The sequence below is a fragment of the Pan troglodytes genome, chromosome 2 (genome assembly GCF_028858775.2).
Source record: "Pan troglodytes isolate AG18354 chromosome 2, NHGRI_mPanTro3-v2.0_pri, whole genome shotgun sequence".
Taxonomy (NCBI): Eukaryota; Metazoa; Chordata; class Mammalia; order Primates; family Hominidae; genus Pan; species Pan troglodytes.
In genome coordinates, this window is record NC_086015.1 from 145,538,147 (window position 1) to 145,559,298 (window position 21,152).

At 37.1% G+C, this 21,152-nt stretch overlaps 1 protein-coding gene across 20 annotated transcripts in view; it reads right to left on the bottom strand.

Annotated features, from left to right (window-relative positions):
• Positions 1–21,152, bottom strand: part of XRN1 (5'-3' exoribonuclease 1) — a 144,222-nt gene that overhangs the window by 23,351 nt on the left and 99,719 nt on the right. For 14 of the 20 annotated variants that reach the window (XR_010155348.1, XR_010155349.1, XM_009446590.5 and 11 more), the window contains 4 exons: positions 18,386–18,494; positions 6,612–6,673; positions 2,978–3,100; positions 2,384–2,543 (listed from right to left, as the gene is read on the bottom strand). Coding sequence is in view for 16 of the 20 variants with exons in the window: in XM_009446590.5 (XP_009444865.4) it covers positions 2,384–2,543; positions 2,978–3,100; positions 6,612–6,673; positions 18,386–18,494 (454 nt within the window). In the remaining 4 variants the exon portion in view is untranslated. Of the gene's footprint in view, positions 1–2,383; positions 2,544–2,977; positions 3,101–3,120; positions 3,369–6,611; positions 6,674–18,385; positions 18,495–21,152 lie in introns of those variants that run through there. The other 6 variants (XR_010155347.1, XM_054681116.2, XM_001161640.6 and 3 more) reach the window with 3 other exon arrangements.

The window sequence follows — 21,152 nt, forward strand, 5'->3', positions numbered from 1 at the left end:
ATTGTGACTTCAGTAAAGGTTTTTGGATGAGTATAATTGATTAATGATAAATTATTAAGATAAAGATTTTAAAATATAAGTACCTAACTGCCAAAAATTAAAACCTTGAGCAGCTAATGACTACATGGTACTGCTACAGGTAAAATTTGAACAAACAAATGGCTTTCTTGTTTTGCAGAAGTAAGAAGAGAAAAATAAAAGAATGAATAAACAAATGGCTTTCTTGAGCTGAAATATAATTCATCCTTAAGTTTTGAAGTTTTGGCTTCCACCTCAATTCTTGCAATTCCGCCTTACATTCTGAGACACATGGATGAATATTTTTGTGGCTCTGAAATAATATTTCTTAAAAGTTTTTTTTGAAATTGTCTTCTAAGTGTTTTTATATGGAAGATGATTTTAAAATTCTGAGTGTTCACATTCTTTATGATTAACAAACTCACTAATAGAACAAGAGCATACCTCATTGAAGAATTAATCCAAACTTCTTACTAATATAGATTAAAAAAGCAGTTAAGTGGCTTGCTCAAAGTCACAGAGCCAGTTAGTTCTATAACAGGGGCTGGATTCTGAGCTAGTGACCCTAAGACTCTAAAGCCTATGAGTTTTTTTTTTTTTTCCTATGCTGAAATAAAGTAAAACTTACTTGTTTTTGACAATGGGACCATCTTTATCTAATTTTGTCTTAAAATTAATTTGGTTCTATTTCAGGACCATGTCTGTCACTATAATAAATAATCACTTTCCTAATATTTTTTGGAATTTTTAATTAATTATCACTGGAATATAAATGGGGTTAGGTTCTGCTTTTATTCCAGGTTTTGTTTTTGTTTTGACAGAGTTTCGCTCTTGTTGCCCAGGCTCGAGTGTGATGGCGTGATCTTGGCTCACTGCAACCTCCACCTCCCGGGTTCAAGCGATTCTCCTGATTCAGCCTCTGAAGTAGCTGGGATTACAGCTACTTGGTGGCGCCTCCCACCACACCCGGCTAATTTTTTGTATTTTTAGTAGAAAGGGGGTTTCACCATGTTGGCCAGGCTGGTCTCAAACTCCTGACCTCAGGTGATCCACCCGCCTTGGCCTCCCAAAGTGCTGGCATTACAGATGTGGGCCAACGTGCCCAGCCAATTCCAGGTTTTGATCTTTAATACGCTTAGATCTGCTTATTCCAAAATGTTTTTGACTTCTCTGAGAAACTTCTGCCCACATCCACTTTTGTATCAGTCATTCTTCCTGGCTGCCTTTAGTAGATCATTATACAGATAAAATGCTAAAGTATAGAGGACATTCAGGGTAGGAACAAATATGGCGGATATTTACTGAAATCCAGTTATGTGCCAGATGTTATGCTATAGGCTTTACAGACTTAAGAGTATGACTCACTTTCCTATATCTAACTCTATTAATGATTTTTAATTGATTTTGTAGATTTTTCTATTTTTACAATGGTTAGGTTATTTTAACATAATATTAATATCAATTATTAGCACCTACAATGTGTTGGACATAATGCTGTTTTATATTTATACATGTTATATAATTACCACAAGTAATCTGAAATGTATTATTCTTATTTTATAAATAAGAAACAAGATTTCAGAAAAGTTAAATAATGTATTTAAGTTACATGATAATTTTTAAATTACCGAGGACAAAAGCTAGAATGTGCAAACTTTTAAAGGTTTGGATGTCTACAGAATGAATATCTATAACACTACAATTAAGTAATCACAAGAAGACATTTAGTGACTGTAGATCTATTGGTTACATGGTTGTATTATTATTGTTCTTTTTGTTTTTTGAGACAGGGTCTATCTCTGTTGCCCAGGTTAGAGTGCAGTGGTGTGATCTTGGCTCACTGCAACCTCTGCCTCCAAGGCTCAAGCAATCCTACCACGTCAGCCTCCCCAGTAGCTGGGTCTACAGGCACACGCCACCACACCTAGCTAACTTTTGTATTTTTTAGAGAGACAGAGTTTCCGCCATGTTGCCCAGGCTGGTCTTGAACTCCTGAGCTTAAGAGATCCTCCTGCCTCAGCTTCCCAAAGTTCTGGGATTACAGGCATGAGCCACATCTGGCCAGTTATATTATTATATAACTGAAACAAATATAAAAATTATAGTTTTAAGAATAAAAGTAGTTTTGGGCCAGGTGTGGTGGCATATACCTGTAATCCCAGCACTTTGGGAGGCTGAGGTGAGAGGATTGCTTGAGGTCAGAAGTTTGAGACCAGCCTGGCCAACATAGCAAGACACCATCTCTAAAATAAATAAATACATTAAAATAAAAGCAGTTTTATCTTTAAAAGTACACGATTAAAAAGAACCAAATGAATTGAATTTTTAAAATGATATTATTGATAATAGTATTTAGTTTACTTACCTAATTTCTTATTTTGTTTAGGCTGAGAGGGTAATCCATATTCATCTCTTCTGTTAGAGGAAATAGGGATTTCATTAGCAATCTGTTTGATTTCATTCTTATGGTCCACAGTGTTAGAGCCATCAATTTTTAGAATTTCTTTAAGCATCCGTGTTCCCTTCTTTTTGAAAATGATTCACATGGAGATGGTGAGGGTGAAGAGAACAAAGTCAACATTACATCTGTAGAACTTATTGATCTTTCTTGGAAAGAATTCCATTGTTAACAATTAAGACATTAACTACATTCAGATAGAAACTGAAAAAAAAACAAACCCAACACCCACATTTCTGATACAGAAACGATACTTATCCTCCTGCTTAACTTTCATCCCAGTTACCTAGTAGCAATGTTTGAAAAGCAGGGGAACTGTGGTCTAAAGAGAAAAAGTATGGCTAAATTGCCCAGGGCAGCCTGGTTTCCTCACAAGATGACAATAATGATGTAACATACCAGCCTCCATGAGGGAAGTGTTTGAACACTTGCATGGGATATGTCTGCATGGTCAACAGTCGAGAAATTACCATAGTAAGAAAGTTCCTACAAAATACGAACCATGGCAAATGACTGTGGTGACAAATGCTCTTCACTTGGAGGCTCCCCATGATGAGATGACTGTACTTCATTTTCTTTGGAGATATTCAAAGATGCTAAAAAGTTCTCAATTCCAGAGTTAGGCTAAAAGAATAAATATTTTGGGCATGAAGATGAACGTATAATACAAGAACACACAAAAAGCTGAGTTTTATGTACAAAAATGGTCATTCGATTTTCACTCAATCATCTTCCCAGGTGTTAAAGTTTGGGAAGAGAATTGGAATAAATAGTTTTTTACCTTATCAATAGCATTTGGATAACCAGTCACAACCTTTTGGGTTTCTGAGACTTCTGGACTTTCATTTCTCTTCAATAGCTTAATATTATATTTGGCAGGCCCTTCCAAAGTCTATTAAAAAAGTAAGAATAAACTTTTTGTGCAAATATATTTATAGTTAATATGTAATAGTGTTCTAAATAAATTGTTGCAAAAAAATTTTATGTGCTATTTTCCCTTTTATATCATAAGAAAAGGGGCCTATAAACTTGGATGGGGAAAATTACACCTTAATCTTCATTAACCTCTCAATGAGATTTAGCATTTCCTGCAATTATGAATATAGGCAACAAAACACTTATATGGTCTGCATGTTTGTATTCCCCCAAAATTCTTCTGTTAAAATCCTAACTCCTAATGGGATCATATTAGGAGGTGGGGCCTTTGGTAGGTAATTAAGTTTAGATGAGGTCTTTAGGGTGCAACATCCGTGATGGTATTAGTGTCCTTATATGAACAGAAAGAGAATACAGCTCTTTCTCTCCATCATGTTAGAATATGAGAAGACGCATCATCTGCAAGCCAGAAAGGGAGCCCCCACCAGACAATGGCACTTTACCAGATTCTAACTGTATTTCAATATAACTGGTTTTCTCTTAAATCTTTTTAGCATTAAAGACATTATTCTGCTAGTGCCTTGATCTTGGACTTCTCAGATTCCAGAGCTGTGAGAAATAAATGTTTATTGTTCAAATGTACCTAGTCTATGGTATTGTTATTATAGCAGCCCAAATCAACTATGAAAACCACAACAGTGGTGATTCTTTTTTTTTTTTTTTTTTAATTTTTTATTATACTTTAAGTTATAGGGTACATGTGCACACTGTGCAGGTTAGTTACATATGTATACATGAGCCATGCTGGTGCGCTGCACCCACTAACTCGTCATCTAGCATTAGGTATATCTCCCAATGCTATCCCTCCCCCTCCCCCCTCCCCACCACAGTCCCCAGAGTGTGATATTCCCCTTCCTGTGTCCATGTGATCTCATTGTTCAATTCCCACCTATGAGTGAGAATATGCGGTGTTTGGTTTTTTGTTCTTGCGATAGTTTACTGAGAATGATGGTTTCCAGTTTCATCCATGTCCCTACAAAGGACATGAACTCATCATTTTTTATGGCTGCATAGTATTCCATGGTGTATATGTGCCACATTTTCTTAATCCAGTCTATCATTGTTGGACATTTGGGTTGGTTCCAAGTCTTTGCTATTGTGAATAATGTCGCAATAAACATACGTGTGCATGTGTCTTTATAGCAGCATGATTTATAGTCCTTTGGGTATATACCCCGTAATGGGATGGCTGGGTCAAATGGTATTTCTAGTTCTAGATCCCTGAGGAATCGCCACACTGACTTCCACAATGGTTGAACTAGTTTACAGTCCCACCAACAGTGTAAAAGTGTTCCTATTTCTCCACATCCTCTCCAGCACCTGTTGTTTCCTGACTTTTTAATGATTGCCATTCTAACTGGTGTGAGATGATATCTCATAGTGGTTTTGATTTGCATTTCTCTGATGGCCAGTGAAAATGAACCCTAGAAGAAAACCTAGGCATTACCATTCAGGACATAGGCGTGGGCAAGGACTTCATGTCCAAAACACCAAAAGCAATGGCAACAAAAGCCAAAATTGACAAATGGGATCTAATTAAACTAAGGAGCTTCTGCACAGCAAAAGAAACTACCATCAGAGTGAACAGGCAACCTACAACATGGGAGAAAATTTTCGCAACCTACTCATCTGACAAAGGGCTAATATCCAGAATCTACAATGAACTCAAACAAATTTACAAGAAAAAAACAAACAACCCCATCAAAAAGTGGGCGAAGGACATGAACAGACACTTCTCAAAAGAAGACATTTATGCAGCCAAAAAACACATGAAAAAATGTTCATCTTCACTGGCCAACAGTGGTGATTCTAATTGTATATCAGTATAACTGGTTTTCTTTAAAATCGTATGTATTTTATTTTAGCATTAAAAATACTATTCTGAGAATAATAATGGCTTCACCAAAAGTCCATGGGCTTCACCAAAGATGTCTATTGCACAAAAAGTTTATCAATCCCTTTTCTAGAAGAAAGGAAATTACAGTATAAGAGTTTCAAATGGAGAGGGCCTTAAAAGTCAAGTAATTAAACTGTTTACTGGTATCTAAACATTAATGGGTTCCATTTACTACCTGTTATGTGCCAAATATTCAGCTAAGACCTTTTATAAATTTAATATATTACTATAAGAGATCAATTTTAAAAAACATATATTAAAATACGATAGGCATACAGAGAAGTACACATCTAACAAATATACGTGTCAAATTTTTTTAGATCAAAGATTTGTTATTCTTTCATTATAAAATGCATCCATAATCCTTGTAAACAGCAGAGACTATATAAAGTAAAACATAAATGATCTCGGCTTCCCCCACACCAATCTAATTCCACAGAAGTTAGCCTGTTAAATTTGCTATTTTGTTCCATGTACTTCAATTGTATATGTAAATATATATTTCTATGTATATATATAAGACCATATATATGTCTATGTGTATATATATAAGACCATATATATATGTCTATGTGTATATATATAAGACCATATATAATGTCTATGTGTGTGTGTATATATATGTCTATGTATACACACACACACACACACACACACAAAAGACCATATATATTGGGAGCAACTACAAGTGATTAATTTTTTTTTTTTTTTTTTGAGACAGAGTCTCACTGTTGCCCAGGCTGGAGTGCAGTGGTGCGATTTCAGCTCACTGCGACCTTTTCTCATGGGTTCAAGTGATTCTCCTGCCTCAGCCTCCCGAGTAACTGGGACTACAGGCACACGCCACCACGCCTGGCTGATTTTTTTGTATTTTTAGTAGAGACGGGGTTTTACCATGTTGGCAAGGCTGGTCTCGAATTCCTGACCTCAGGTGATCCGCCCACCTCGGCCTCCCAAAGTGCTGGGATTACAGGCGTGAGCCACCACGCCCGGACAAGTGATTAATATTTTTATCTCCACTTAAAGATGAGAAAATTGAGGCTGTGAGAGGTAAAGTGAATTGCTCAAGGCCACCCAACTATTAAATGAGAGAATCAGGATTTCAGGTGCCTCTAGTTCCAAATCCAGGACTTTAGGTGTACAACCTCCCATCCAAGTGACTGTCAGCTTAACTTCAGTGACCCTCTGGCCACACGCCTTATAAATTTGGTTGAAAAGGTTGAGAAATTCAGTCCAATGCTACAGAGCCACCAATTGCATTAAAAAATTGGTAACTAGAAATTTGATTTTAAGGAAGCTTACCTGCTTATTGGACATTTTTTGGGACCAACACTCAGCTTTAGGACTCTTACACTCTTCTTTAACTAGAGACAAGAAAACAGAAATTTTCATAAATGGAAGTGTTTACTGCACAATTAAAACTACCAAATATTTATAATAGCAAGGCACTGTGTTAAAAATTCAGAGAATTTCAAGACACGGTCTCTGAACTTAAGGAATTTATAACATAGATAAGGGGGAGAACAGACACTTAGATAATAATAGAGAAAATGGAAAGGTGGCATCTGAATTGGGCCTCGAAGGAGGTAGGTTCTAAAGGGCAGACTAAGAAGTTAAGTACTCCAGGCAAAGCAAATAGTGGGAAAAAAGACATGGAAGCAGAAAGCAAGTTCCACTGGAAGTTAAGGGTAAAATGGAGCTTGAGAGAACTAAAAAAGCAGGTTAGAGCCATAATCTGCAAGTCACTGAAGACTACGGTATTATATTAAGTTGGTAGGAAATGGACAGCCAGTAACAGAAAGGTTTAAGCAGGTAGTAATCTGATGAGAACTGTGCTTTAGGACGATTAAAATATGGCCATAGCCTATTGGCTAAATAGAAGAATAGTACAAGACCAACTCAGGCAGCTATTTTAATAGTTCTGTTAAGGGGAAATTGGGGGATGGTAGGAGAAATGAAAAGAATGAATTTGAAAAATTCTAGGATTTAGCAAATGACAGGATGTGAAGATGAAGGAGATAGGAAAGGATGAATTTGAGAGATTATTTTCATAGGATTTGGTAAATGACAGGATATGAAGATGAAAAATATGAGGGGCATGAGGTAGATATGAAGAAGCACAAAAAGCATAGTTTGTAATTACTGCATAATATTCTATTATATTGGATATACTGGATTATATAGCTATATAGATCTACTATAACTTATTTTTACCACTTTCTATCACTAGAGTGTTCATTAAGCCAGTCTGAAAAAATAAAAAGGTGGGTGGAAAGAGAAGAGGAAAAAGGAAGGAAGGAAGGGAAGGGAGGGAGGGAGGGAATATTAAAAAAGAAAGAGAGGCTGAGGAAAGAAGCAGGGGAAGGGGAATAGTGAGGAGGGCATGGGAGGAGGGAATGAGATCAGAGACAGGGGAAGGAAGGACAAAGGGGAGAAGGAAGGGTAAGAGAAGGAATAGAGAGGAAAAGAGAAGGGGAGGAAGGGGAGTAAAGGAAGGTAATGGAGGCAAGGAAGAGAGGAAGGGAAGAAGGTAATCTTACAAAACAAAGGAAAAGAAAATGTGAGCTGACATGCATTAACACTAAACATTTGTTGAGACATACACAAAAGAAAACTAACTGGAACTCCACATAACTCAAATAGTTTATATACATTTATGTAAATATTAATTTGGAGAAAAATTAAAATCCATTTGAATATAACACCTTTATGCTATATTTATCATTATCAGATTTACAGGGACATTAATCTGTATTTAACTTAAAGAGTAAAATAAACCAAAATAACATACAGATACTGGTATTAAAAAAAGGTATAGCACTTACCAAACTGAACCAAAGTTAAAAACCACAAAATTTTTTTGAAAATAGCTTTTTAGAAAAATGTTTAAAAGATTTTAATACCTATAATATATAGATAAATAAAATACCATGCATATATAAAATATAATAAGTTAGACTCAGGGGTCTGCACTTGATATTTCCTCTACTGGAAAGTTCTTCAACCAGCTTTGCATAGTTCATGCCTTCCTGAGCCCTTTATTAGGGTCTCTGCTGGAATCTCATCTCCTCAGAAAGGCCTTTCTTGTAAACCCAATTTAAAAGAGCACCCCTGTCACTCTATCCTCTTAATCTGTTTTACTTTTTCATCATAGCACTTATTATTATTTCAGATTATGGAATTTACTGTTTACTTGCTTATTATCAGTCTTCATCTTAGAGTGTAAACTCCATTATACTCTAAGAGGTCAGAAAATTTGTCTTCCTTTTTAGTCATGTATCCCCAGCATCTAGAACAGTGCCTTGTACTCAATAAATAGTAGTTGAATAAATAAACGAATAACAAATGAGTCATATTTTGAACATAAAGAATAATTTTCTGCAATTTGGAAATACTTTGGTCAAGGGAAGAGAAATAATTACCACAGGATGAAGATTCTCATTCCCGACTGTGCCTGAACACAGCAGACACTACTGAAGAAATTTAAAGAGTATAAACATATAAATTATGTGAGAGAATATTAACAAAATATTTGCACCTATTTTAAAGAAAAGCCTGTAATATAATTTGGAGTACATAATAGGCAAGTGTTTATAAGCAGAAAAGTAACTGGATCACTCTAAGATTTATCTCAAGTTGTTAGGGAAGGGACATCAGCAAAATGTCAGAGTAAGGACCTCCAAAAATTCTCTCCTCCATAAAAGCAACAAGAGAATGGGCATAAATTAGCAGAATTCATATTTTCAGAACCACAGAAGTTAACCAAAGGCTTGCAGCAATCTAGGGAGTGTTTATTCAAGAAAAAAGACAGTGGGAACTTGAGTACCTGCAAGCCTTGCCCCCATGGACTGAAGTGCTTTGGAGCCTTAAATAAACCTGAAAGGCTGTCTAGGCTACAAGGACTACACGTCCTAGTGTTGAGTTGGGCTTGCAGCCTTTTACTTGCTAGGCATGTGACTTACTGAGACTCTTGCTGGGGCAGCTAAGGGAGTGCTTGTGCCACCACTTCCCCAACTCCCCCAACCCCAGGCAACACAGCTTGAGGCTCCAAAAGACATCCCTCTCTTCCACTTGACGAAAGAAAAGGGAAGAGTAAAGAGGACTTTTGTATCTTGGATACCAACTCAGGCTTGTGTCAGAGTCATGAGACCCCATTTCAGGCCTTAGCACTCCTGGATGACATCTCTAGACATGCCCTGGGCCAGAAGGGAACCTACAGTCCTGAAGGGAAGAACCCAGTCCTGGCAGGATTCATCACTTGTTAACTAAAGAACCCTTGGGACTGAAACAACCAGCAGCGATACCAGGTAGTATCCATGTGCCTTGGATAAGAGTCTGAGACATGCTGGCTTCATAAGAGACCCAGCACATGCCCAGCTGTGGTGATTATACTGAGAGAGTCCTGCTTGAGAAAAGCAGAGGGAAAAGTAAAGGAGATTTTGTCTGCATCTTAGGTACCAGCTCTGCCAAGTGGGACAGAGCACTAAGTGGGCTCTCAGGGTCCCCAATTCCAGGGTGTGGTTTTTAGATGGCATTTCTAGATGTGCCTTGGGCCAGAGGGAACCCCACTGCCCTGAAGGGTGAGTCCCAGGCCAGGCAGCATTTATCACAAGCTGACTGAAGAACCCTTGGGAGTTCATCAGCAACAGCCTAGCAGTACTCCCCATGGGCGTGTGGTTGGTGACGGCCACGGGGAAATACTCTTCTGCCCACAGAAAGTGAAGGGAAGAGTGGGAAGGGTAGTGTCTCAAGGTTTCAGGGCCAGCTTAGCTGCAGTACAACACAGATTTCTAAGGTTTTTAAATTCAGACCCTGTCTCCTGGATGGCATCTCAGGATCTACCTGGGACCTAAGGGAACACACTTCCCCAAAGGGAAGGACACAAGCCTGGCTGGTTTCACCATCTACTGATTATAGAGCACTAGGACCTTGAGTAAACACAGGTTGACAGCCAGGTATGGCGGGCTGTGGGCGAGATCCAGTACTGTGGTGGCTTCAGGTCTGACCTAGTGCAGTCCCAGTGGTGGTGGCCACAGGGGTACCTGTGTCACCCCATCCCCAAGCCCAGGTGGCTCAGAAAGAGATACCCCATTTGTTTGGGAGAAAGTAAAGGAAGAGAACAAGAGTCTGCCTGGGAATCTGGAGAATTCTTTTGAATCTTCTCCAAGACCACCAAGATGGCACCTCTGATCCTGTAAGAACCACAGAATTATTGGTCTAGGTGTGCTCCTTAATGCAGATGTGGCTTAGATCACAAAATCCAAGTCATTTCAAATACTTGGAAAGTGTTCCCAAGAAGGACTGCTACAAACAAGCCCAGACTTTGAAGACTACGAGATGTATCTAACTCTTTAATCCCCAGACACCAACGAACATCAACAAGCATCAAGACCATCCAGCAAAAAACATGACTTCAACAAATTCAGTATGGCACCAGGGACCGGAGAAACAGAGATATGTGACCTTTCAGACAGAGAATTCAAAATAACTGTTTTGGTCAGGTGCATTGGCTCATGCCTGTAATCCCAGCACTTTGGGAAGCTGAGGTGGGAGGACTGACTGAGCCCAAGCGGTTGAGCCTGCAGTGAGACGTAATAGTACCACTGCACTCCAACAACAGAGCAAGACCCTGCCTCAAAAACAAAAACAAAAAATAAAAACAAACAAACAAAATCCCCAAATAGCTGTTTTGAGGAAACTCAAAGAAATTCTAGATAACACAGAGAAAGAATCAGAATTCTATCAGATACATTTCACAAAGATAGTGAAATAATTAAAAAGAATCAAGCAGAAATTCTGGAGTTGAAAAATGCAACTGACATACTGAAAAATGTATCAGAGTCTCATAATAGCAGAAGTGATTAAGCAGAAGAAAGAATCAGTGAGCTTGAATGGGCCATTTGAAAATATATAGGCTGGGCGCGGTGGCTCATGCCTGTAATCCCAGCACTTTGGGAGGCCGAGGTAGGTGGATCACCTGAGGTCGGGAGTTCGAGACCAGCCTGACCAACATGGAGAAACCCTGTCTCTACTAAAAATACAAAATTAGCTGGGCTTGGTGGCATATGCCTGTAATCCCAGCTACTTGGGAGGCTGAGGCAGGAGAATTGCTTGAACCCAGGAGGCGGAGGTAGCGGTGAGCTGAGATTGCACCACTGCACTCCAGCCTGGGCAATAAAAGTGAAACTCCATCTCAAAAACAAACAACCACACACACAGAGAAGACAAAAGAGAAAAGAATAAGAAAGAATGAAGCATGTCTACAAGATCTAGAAAACAGCCTCAAAAGGGCAAATCTAAGATTATTAGCCTTAAAGAGAAGGTAGAGAAAGAGGGGTAGAAAGTTTATTTGAAGAGATAATTTCACACAACTTCTCATATCTAGAGAAAGGTATCAATATCCAAGGACAAGAAGGTTATAGAATACTAAGCAGATTTAACCCAAAGAAGACTACCTCAAAGCATTTAATAATCAAACTCCCAAAAGTCAAAGATAAAGAAAAGATCATAAAGCAGCAAGAGAAAAGAAACAAATAACATACAATGGAACTACAATACATCTGGCAGCAGACTTTTCAGTGGAAATCTTACAGGCGAGAAGACAGTGGCATGACATATTTAAAGAGCTGAAGGAAAAATTTTTTTACCCTATAATAGTATATCTGACAAAAAATATCCTTCAAACATGAAGGAGAAATAAAGACTTTCTCAAACAAAAGCTGAGGAATTTCATCAACACCAGATCTGTCCTACAAGAAATGCTAAAGGGAGTACTTTACTCAGAAAGCAAAAAACATTAATGAGCAGTAAGACATTATTTGAAGGCACAAAACTCACTGATAATAGTAAGTACACAGAAAAACACATAATATAACACTGTATGGTATGTAAACTACTCTTATAACTGATGAACCAATGAAAAAAATAACTATGACAACTTTTCAAGGCATAGACAATACAATAAGATATAAATAGAAACAGCAAAATATTATTAAGCAGGAGGATGAAGTTAAATTATAGATTTTTTATTAGTTTTCTTTTTGTTTATGCAAGCAGTGTTGTTAAGTGTTAAGTTGCTTAAAATAATGGGTTATAAGAGAATTTGCAAGACTCATAACTTCAAATCAAAAAACATAAACAGATACACAAAAAATAAAAAGCAAGAAATTATGTCACACCACTAGCGAAAATCACCTTCACTAAAAGGAAGCCAGGAAAGGAGGAAGAGAAGACCAAAAACAACCAGAAAACAAATAACAAAGTGGCAGGAGTAAGTCCTCACTTGTCAATAATAACAAAAGGAAGAATAATAAATAATAATAAAAGGAAGAATAATAATAAAAGGAAGACAGGAAAGGAGGAAGGGAAGACCAAAAAACAACCAGAAAACAAATATCGAAGTGGCAGGAAGAAGTCCTCACTTGTCAATAATAACACTGAATGTCAATGAATTAAACTCTAATCAAAAGACATAGAGTGGCTGAATGGATTAAAAAAAGGACCCAATGATCTGTTGCCTAACAGAAACACACATCACCTATAAAGACACATGCAGACAAATAAAGGGATGGAAAAAGTTATCCAATGTCAATGGAAACCAAAATGGAGCAGGGGTTAGCTATACTTATATTAGACAAAATACATTTCAAGACAAAAACAATAAGACACAAGGAAGATCATTATATAATGATAAAGAGGTCAATTCAGCAAGAGGATATAACAACTGTATAAAAACAATTGTAAAAAAATATATATCCAACACTGGAGCACCCAGGTATATAAAGCAAATATTACTGGAGCTAAAGAAAGAGATAAATCCAAATATAGTAATAGCTGGATACGTCAAGATTCCACTTTCAGCATTGTACAGACTTTCCAGATGGGAAATAAACAGTATTTGGAAAAACCTGAATACTCCACCAAAAAACTATCAGAACTGATAAATTCAGTAAAGTTTCAGGATGCAAAATCAACATACAAAAATCAGTAGCATTTTTATATGTTAACGGCAAACAATCTGAAAAAGATATCAAGAAAGTAATTCCATTTACAATAGCTACAGATAAAACTAATTACCTAGGAATTAACCAAAGAGTTCTCTACAATGAAAACTTTAAAACATTGATGCAAGAAATTGAAGAGGACACAAAAAAAGAGAAAGATATTCCAAGGTTCACAGACTGGAAGAATCAATATTGTTAAAATGTCCTATTACTCAAAGGGATCTACAGATTCAATGCAATCCCTGCCAAAATACCAATGAAATTCTTTACATAAATAGAAAAAACAATCCTAAAATTTACATGGAACCACAAAAACCCCAGAATAGCCAAAGGTATCCTGAGCAAAAGGAACAAAACTGGAAGAATCACATTACCTGACTTCAAATCATACTACAGAACTATGGTAATGAAAATGGCATGGCACTGACATAAAAACAAACACACAGACCGGTGGAACAGAACAGTGAACCCAGAAATAAATCCACACATCTCATTTTTGACAAAGGCACCAAGAACATACACTGGGGAGAGAGTAGTCTCCTCAATAAATGGTGCTGGGAAAACTGGATATCCATGTGCAGAAAAATGAAACTAGACCTCCATCTCTTGCCATATACAAAAATCAAAATGGATTAAAGACTTAAGTCTAAGCCTAAAGTATGACAGTACTCAAAGAAAACATTGGGGAAAGTCCAACACTGGACTGGGCAAAGATTTCTTGAGTAGTCCCCCACAAGCACAGGCAACCAAAGCAAAAATAAACAAATGGGATCACATCAAGTTAAAAAACTTCTACACAGCAAAGGAAACAATCAACAACATGAAGCGACAATACACAGAATGGGAAAAAATATTTGCAAACTATCCATCTGACAAGATGGATAATAACCAGAATATATAAGGAGCTCAAACAACTTTCTAGGAAAAAAATCTCATAATCTCATTAAAAAATGAGCAAAAGCTTCTAATAGACTTTTCTCAAAACAAGAGGCATAAATGGCAAACAGGTATATGAAAAGGTGCTCGGCCAGGCGCTCACACCTGTAATCCCAGCACTTTGGGAGGCCGAGGCATGTGGATCACAAGGTCAGGAGTTTGAGACCAGCCTGGCCAAGATGGTGAAACCCTGTCTCTACTAAAAATACAAAAACTAGCCAGGCGTGGTGGCACACGCCTGTAATCCCAGCTACTCAGGAGGCTGAGGCAGGAGAATCGCTTGAACCAGTGAGGCGAAGATTTCAGTGAGCTGAGATCGCACCATTGCACTCCAGCCTGGGCAACAAGAGCGAAACTCCGTCTTAAAAAAAAAAAAGAAAAAAAGAAAAGGTGCTCAACATCATTGATCATCAAAGAAATGCAAATCAAAACTATAATGAGATATCATGTCACCCCAGATAAAATGGCTTTTATCCAAAAGATAGGGAGTAACAAACGCTAGTGAGGATGTGGAGAAAAAGGTACCCCTGTACACTGTTGGTGGAGATGTAAATTAGTACAAACACTATGGAGAACAATTTGGAGGTTTTGTAAAAAACTAAAAATAGAGCTACCAAATAATTCAGCAATCTCACTGCTAGGTATATACCCCAAAGAAAGGAAATCAATATATTGCAGAGATTATCTCCACTTTCACGTTTGTTGCAGCACTGTTCACAACAGCTAAGATTTGGAAACAACCTAAGTGTCCATCAACAGGTGAACAGATAAAGAAAATGTGGTACATATACACAATGGAGTACTATTCGGCCATAAAAAAAGAATGAGATCCTGTCATTTGCAACAACATGGATCAAACTGGAGATCATATGTTAGGTGAAATAAGCCAGGCACAGAAAGACAAATTTCACATGTTTTCATGTATTTGTGGGAGCTAAAAATTAAAAACGACTGAACTCTTGAAAATAGAGTAAAAGGATGGTTACTAGAGGCTGGGAAGAGTAGTGGGGGGGAGGGGTGGGAAGTGGGGATGGTTAGCAGGTACAAAAAAATAGATGAATTAGACCTAGTATTTGCTAGCATAATGGGGTGACTATAATCAAAATAATTGTATATTTTTAAATAAATAAGAGAACATAATTATGTTGTTTCTAACATAAAAGATAAATGCTTGAGGTGATGAATACCCTATTTACCCTGATGTGATCATTATGCATTGCATGCCTGTAACAAAATATCTCATGTAACCCATAAATATATATACCTACTATGTATCCACAAAAATTAAAAATAAAAGATAAAAAACAAATAAAAGGCAAGGATGCATGTTCTCACCACTTCTATTCAGCACTGTACTAGTTGTTGTAAACACAGCAATTAGGCAACAAAAGAAATAAAAGGCATTGAGATTATATAGGAAAAAGTAAAACTATCTCTATTTGCAGAAGCCACAAAAAATTAGGGCTAATAAACAGTTAAGGCAATATACAAAAATCAGTTTTATATCTATAACAGAAATGATCAAAAAATAAAATTAAAAACCCAGTTCCATTGAAAAAAGCATGAAAAAGAGTAAAATATTTAGGAATAAATTTAACAAAAAAGTGTAAGACTTGCATAACTGAAAACTACAAGACATCATGGAAAGAAATTAAAGACCGAAATAAATGGAAAGACATCTTGTGTTCATGGACAGGAAAACTTAATACTGTTAAGATGACAATACTACCCAAAGTAACCTACAGATTCAATGCAATCCCTATAAAAATTCCAGCTGCCATTTTTGCAGAAATAGGCAAGATGATCATAAAATTCATATGGAAATGCAAGAGGCCCAGAATAGAGAAAACAATCCTGAAAAAAAAACAAAGAGGGCTCAAACTTCCTGATTTCAAAACTTACAACAAAGCTACAGTAATCAAGACTGTGTATTTCACATAAGGACGGGCATATACATTAGTGGAATGGAATTGAGAGTCCAGAAATGAACCCATACATCTACAGTCAATTACTTCTTAAAAATGAGATGGTGTCTTAATATGTTTCCCGGGCTGGACTCAAACTCCTGGGTTCAAGCAATCCTCCTGCCTCAGACTCCTGGGCAGCTGGTACTACAGATGCATGCCTGGCTCTATAGTCAAATAATTTTTGACAAGGGTGCCAAGACTATTCAATGGGGTGTCAAGAAAATTCAATGGGGAAAGAGTAGTCTTTTTAACAAACAATGTTTGGATAAATGGATATCCACATGCAGAAGAATGAATATGAACTCCTACATCATACCATGTATAAACTTTTACTCAAAATGGAAAGAGACCTAAATCTAAGAGCTAAAACTATACAATTCTTAGAAGAAAACACACTGTAACTCTTTGTGACTTTGGGTTAGGGAATGGTTTCTTAGATGTACACCTAAGGTACAAGCAACCAAAGACAAAGCAGAAAAAATACACAAATTGGACTTCATCAAAATTTAAAACTTTCGTGTTTCAACAGAGTATAAAGAAAGTTAAAAGAAAACCCACAGAATGGGAGAAAATATTTGCAAATCACATATCCAAGAAGCATGTAATATCTAGCATGTATAAAGAACTCTTACAAACCAAGAAAAAAAGATTAAAAAATCCAATTAAAAAATGAACCAAGGATTTGAACTGACATTTCTCCAAAGATGATATACATGAAAAGATGCTCAACATTATTAGTCATTAATAAATTACAAATGAAAATCACAAGAACATTCCACCTCACACCTAGTAGGATGACTATTGTCAAAGAGAGGGACAATAACAAATGTTGTGAAGGATGTGGAGAAATTGGACCTTCACACATCGCTGGTGCAAAGGTAAAATGGTAATATCCAAACAGTTTGGCAGTTATACAAAAAGCTGAACTTAAGAGTTACCACTATATGACTCAGTAATTTCACTCATATGCATATACCCAAGAGAACTGAAAACATATGTTCACACAAAAACTTTTCCACAGATATTCATAGCAGCATTATTCATTATAGCCCCAATGTGGAAACAACCTCCATGTCTACAAATGGATGAACCGATAAAATGTAGCATTCATACAATGGAATATTATTCAGCCATAAGAAAGGATGAAGTACTGATACAGTTGTCCCTCCATATCTGTGGAAGATTGCTTCCAAGACCTCAGTTGGCTATCAAAATCCACATATGTTCAAGTCCCTTATAGAAAATAGTGTAGTATTTGCATATAATCTACAAACATACTCTTTATATATTAAATAATCCCTAGATTACTTATAATGCTTGATACAATGTAAATGCTGTGTAAATAGTTGTCATACTGTATTGTTTAGGGGAATAATAAGATTAAAAAGTGTGCACATGTTAGGAGCAGACACAATCATCCTCTTTTTTTTTTTTTTGAGAAGGGGTCTCACTCTGTCACCCAGGCTGGAGTGTAGTGGCTGATCTTAGCTCACTGCAACCTCCGCCCCCCAGGCTCAAGCAATCCTTCTACCTCAGCCTCCTGAATAGCAGGGACTATAGGTGCATGCCACCACACCTGGCTAATTTTTGTATTTTTGGTAGAGATAGGGTTTTGCCATGTTGCCCAGGCTGGTCTTGAACTCCTGGGCTCAAGTGATCTGCCTGCCTTGGCCTCCCAAAGTGCTGGGATTACAGGCATGAGCCACCGTGCCCTGCCTTTTCTGAATATTTTTGATCCTCAGTTGGTTGAATCCATGGATGTGGAACCCACAGGTACAGAGGGCCGACTGAACATGCTACAACATAGATAAATCTTGAAAATACACAAGTGAAAGAAGCCAGTCATAAAAGTTCATATATTTTCTGATTCCATTTATATGAAGTGTCTAGAATAGGCCTATCCATAGAGGCAGAAAGTAAACTATGGGTTGCCAAGGCCTGGAGGAGTGACTGCTAATAGGTATGGTGTTTCTTTTTCAGGTGACAAAAAATGTTCTAAATTTAGATGGTGGTGTTGGTTATACAATTTTGTGAAAATACAAAAAACCACTTATTGTATACTTTAAAATAATGAATTTACTTTATGGTATGTAAATTATATCAATAAAATGTTTATTTTTTAAAAAAAGAAGCAGCACACACAAGTACACCTTTCTAATTTAAAACTTACATTTTCTGTGAGGGTCATGTTTTCTTTGCTGATATTTAACACTGTTGTCATTAAAGCCAGATTTATGATGTTGATTTACTTGGCTTATTTCTTGAGGTAGAACTGCACCCTGAAAATTAAAATTCTTATAAATTAAACAAAATCTTAATATTATAACTACTTATTATCTTCAACTTTTAATAAATACATTTTTATAAAAATTATATAGTTCCTTAGAAAAAAACTTAAGTAATACAGAAAAGTATAGAGACTTTTAAAGCCACTTGAACTCTATCACCAGACTCATTAACGTAATGATCATCACTCTAGATATTTTTTCTATGCATTAGTTTGCAAGATATAAAGAAAACAATCATTTTATAAAAATGCTACTTTTTTTTTTTTTTTTTTTTTTTGAGACAGATTCTTGCTCTGTTACCAAGGCTGGAAGTGCAGTGGCACAATCTCAGCTCACTGCAACCTCTGCCTCCCGGGTTCATGTGACTCTCATGACTCAGCCTTCTGAGTAGCTGGGACTACAGGTGAGTACCAACGTGCCTGGCTAGTTTTTGTATTTTCAGTAGAGACGGGGTTTCACCATGTTGGTCACAGTGGTCTTAAACTCCTGGCCTTAAGCAATTCTCCCACCTCGGCCTCCCAAAGTCCTTGGATTACAGGCATGAGCCACTGCACCCAGCCAAAAATCCTCCTTTCAATAAAAGAATTAAATCTAATTTTGCTTGATGTTAACAAATGCAGAAACCAAACAAAATACTAAACTTTAGGTAAATGTTTCTTCACCTTTAGAGAAATATCAGTCTCTAAAGATCCCCCTAGATTTGCTTCAAAATAATCCCATCCCTTGGGTAGGTGGAGGTGGGAAATGAGTAGGGGTTATAGAAGAAATAGTACTGGACTAGAGCATGGCAGGGAATGAGTACTGGTGGGTTCATTCATTCTATTTACTTGATGTCATTATGGTTAAACTTTTCCATTAAAAAGTTTTAAAAAATTTATCATTTCTGGCTCTATATTATGAAAATTGAGGATGTTAGCACACTTACATTCCCTTCCATGTTAATTTTTATTAACCCCATGTTTTATTGGGATTAATAACAATCCCAATACCTGATTTTTATTAATATTTATATTGTCAAGGTTTTTAAATGTTGGAAACTTTCAATATTAAATAGCCAGACTGATGATAAAGTTACAGTAATTGAGACAGTTCATAAATAGACAGAATTAGCAAAATGGCATAAATTTCATATGAAGATTCTATCAGATCCTTTCATTTTTGGATAGGGAGAGAAAGCCTGAATGCAAAAAGAGATAGACAATTTCCCACAGTTGAAGCAACAAGAAGAAGCAGAAGTGGAGGCTAGAGAAGGTCAATACAAATGAATTATTTCACCGTTTTGCTTTTGGTAGGCCCTATTTACTTTCTTCTCAGCACAGACAAATGGACACTGGGTACAAAGACACAACATGTCCTAACTGGTAGTGGGCATGCTCCAAAATAGTTGTGATATGCATGGGAGTACCAAGGAAGACCTAATGAGATCACATGGACAGAAACACTCAAGACTCTTCAGTTTTTTAAAAATCTATTTTTCATTTTTTTGTAGAGACAGGGATCTTATTATGTTGCCCAGGCTGGTGTCGAACTCCTGGGCTTAAGTGTTCCTCCTGCCTTGGCCTCCCAAAGTGCTGGGATTACAGGCATGAGCCACTGTGCCCAGCCCAAGGCTCTTCAGTTTTGTTTTTTGTTTTTGAGACAGGGTGTTTGCTCTGTCACTGAGGCTGCAGTGGAGTGGGGTCATCCTGGCTCACTGCAACCTTCGACTCCTGGGTTCAAGTGATCCTCCTGCCTCAGTCTCCCGAATAGCTGGGGCTATGGGTATGTGCCACTATGCCTGGCTAATTTTCGTATTGTTTTGTAGAGATGGGATTTTGCCATGTTGCCCAGGTTGGTCTCGAACTCCTGGGCTCCAGTGACCTACCTGCGTTGGCCTTCAAAAGTGCTGGGATTACAGGTGTGAGCCACTGCGCCCGGCCAGCTTTTCAGTTATTAAGAGTCAAAATGGCATGAGATTTCTATCATCATGGCACAATGGCTGGTGGGGCTTTGGACTACAGCAGTACATTATGGGTGATTTTGACTCTAAGGAGAAGAATTAGAACATCAGGATAGAACAAGTATTGTCTGAGTGTCTTCTATGTGCCAGGTATGGTAAATGAACTGTGTACCCATTGTTTTAATATCATTATAGTAATGCCACTAACTAAATAGTAAAATAAATAAATAATATAATATTATTATTTACATTATTTTGGAGCTCTAACTCCAAAATCCATGTTCACAGTACTACTTCAGAGAAAAGGTAAGCCATATGTTTAATTAGTAAGCAAATATTTGGGTATAGTTCTTTAGGGGGTTCTGTTTGATATCTATATAAAGGTATTTGTACACATTGCCATGTTTTGCCAATGAAAGCTTGAATATTTCTTATCACAGTGAATTCTCTTGAATTTGCTCATCAGGTTAGGCTGCTTATTAATGCATATGCATTATACTTGGGATCTCATAATTCTTAGGACATTTAAGAGATAAAACATAAGAGTGTTGAGCTGAAATAAACAATGAAATAGCACCAAGTAAGAGGGGTTGCATGTAGGAGATAATGAGAAAATATAATATCAAGTGATTCTCAAGGAAATAGGAGATTTTGACTGAGACCTAGGGGGTTATTTGTAGTGAGAGAAAAAATGGGCATTCTAAGTGGAA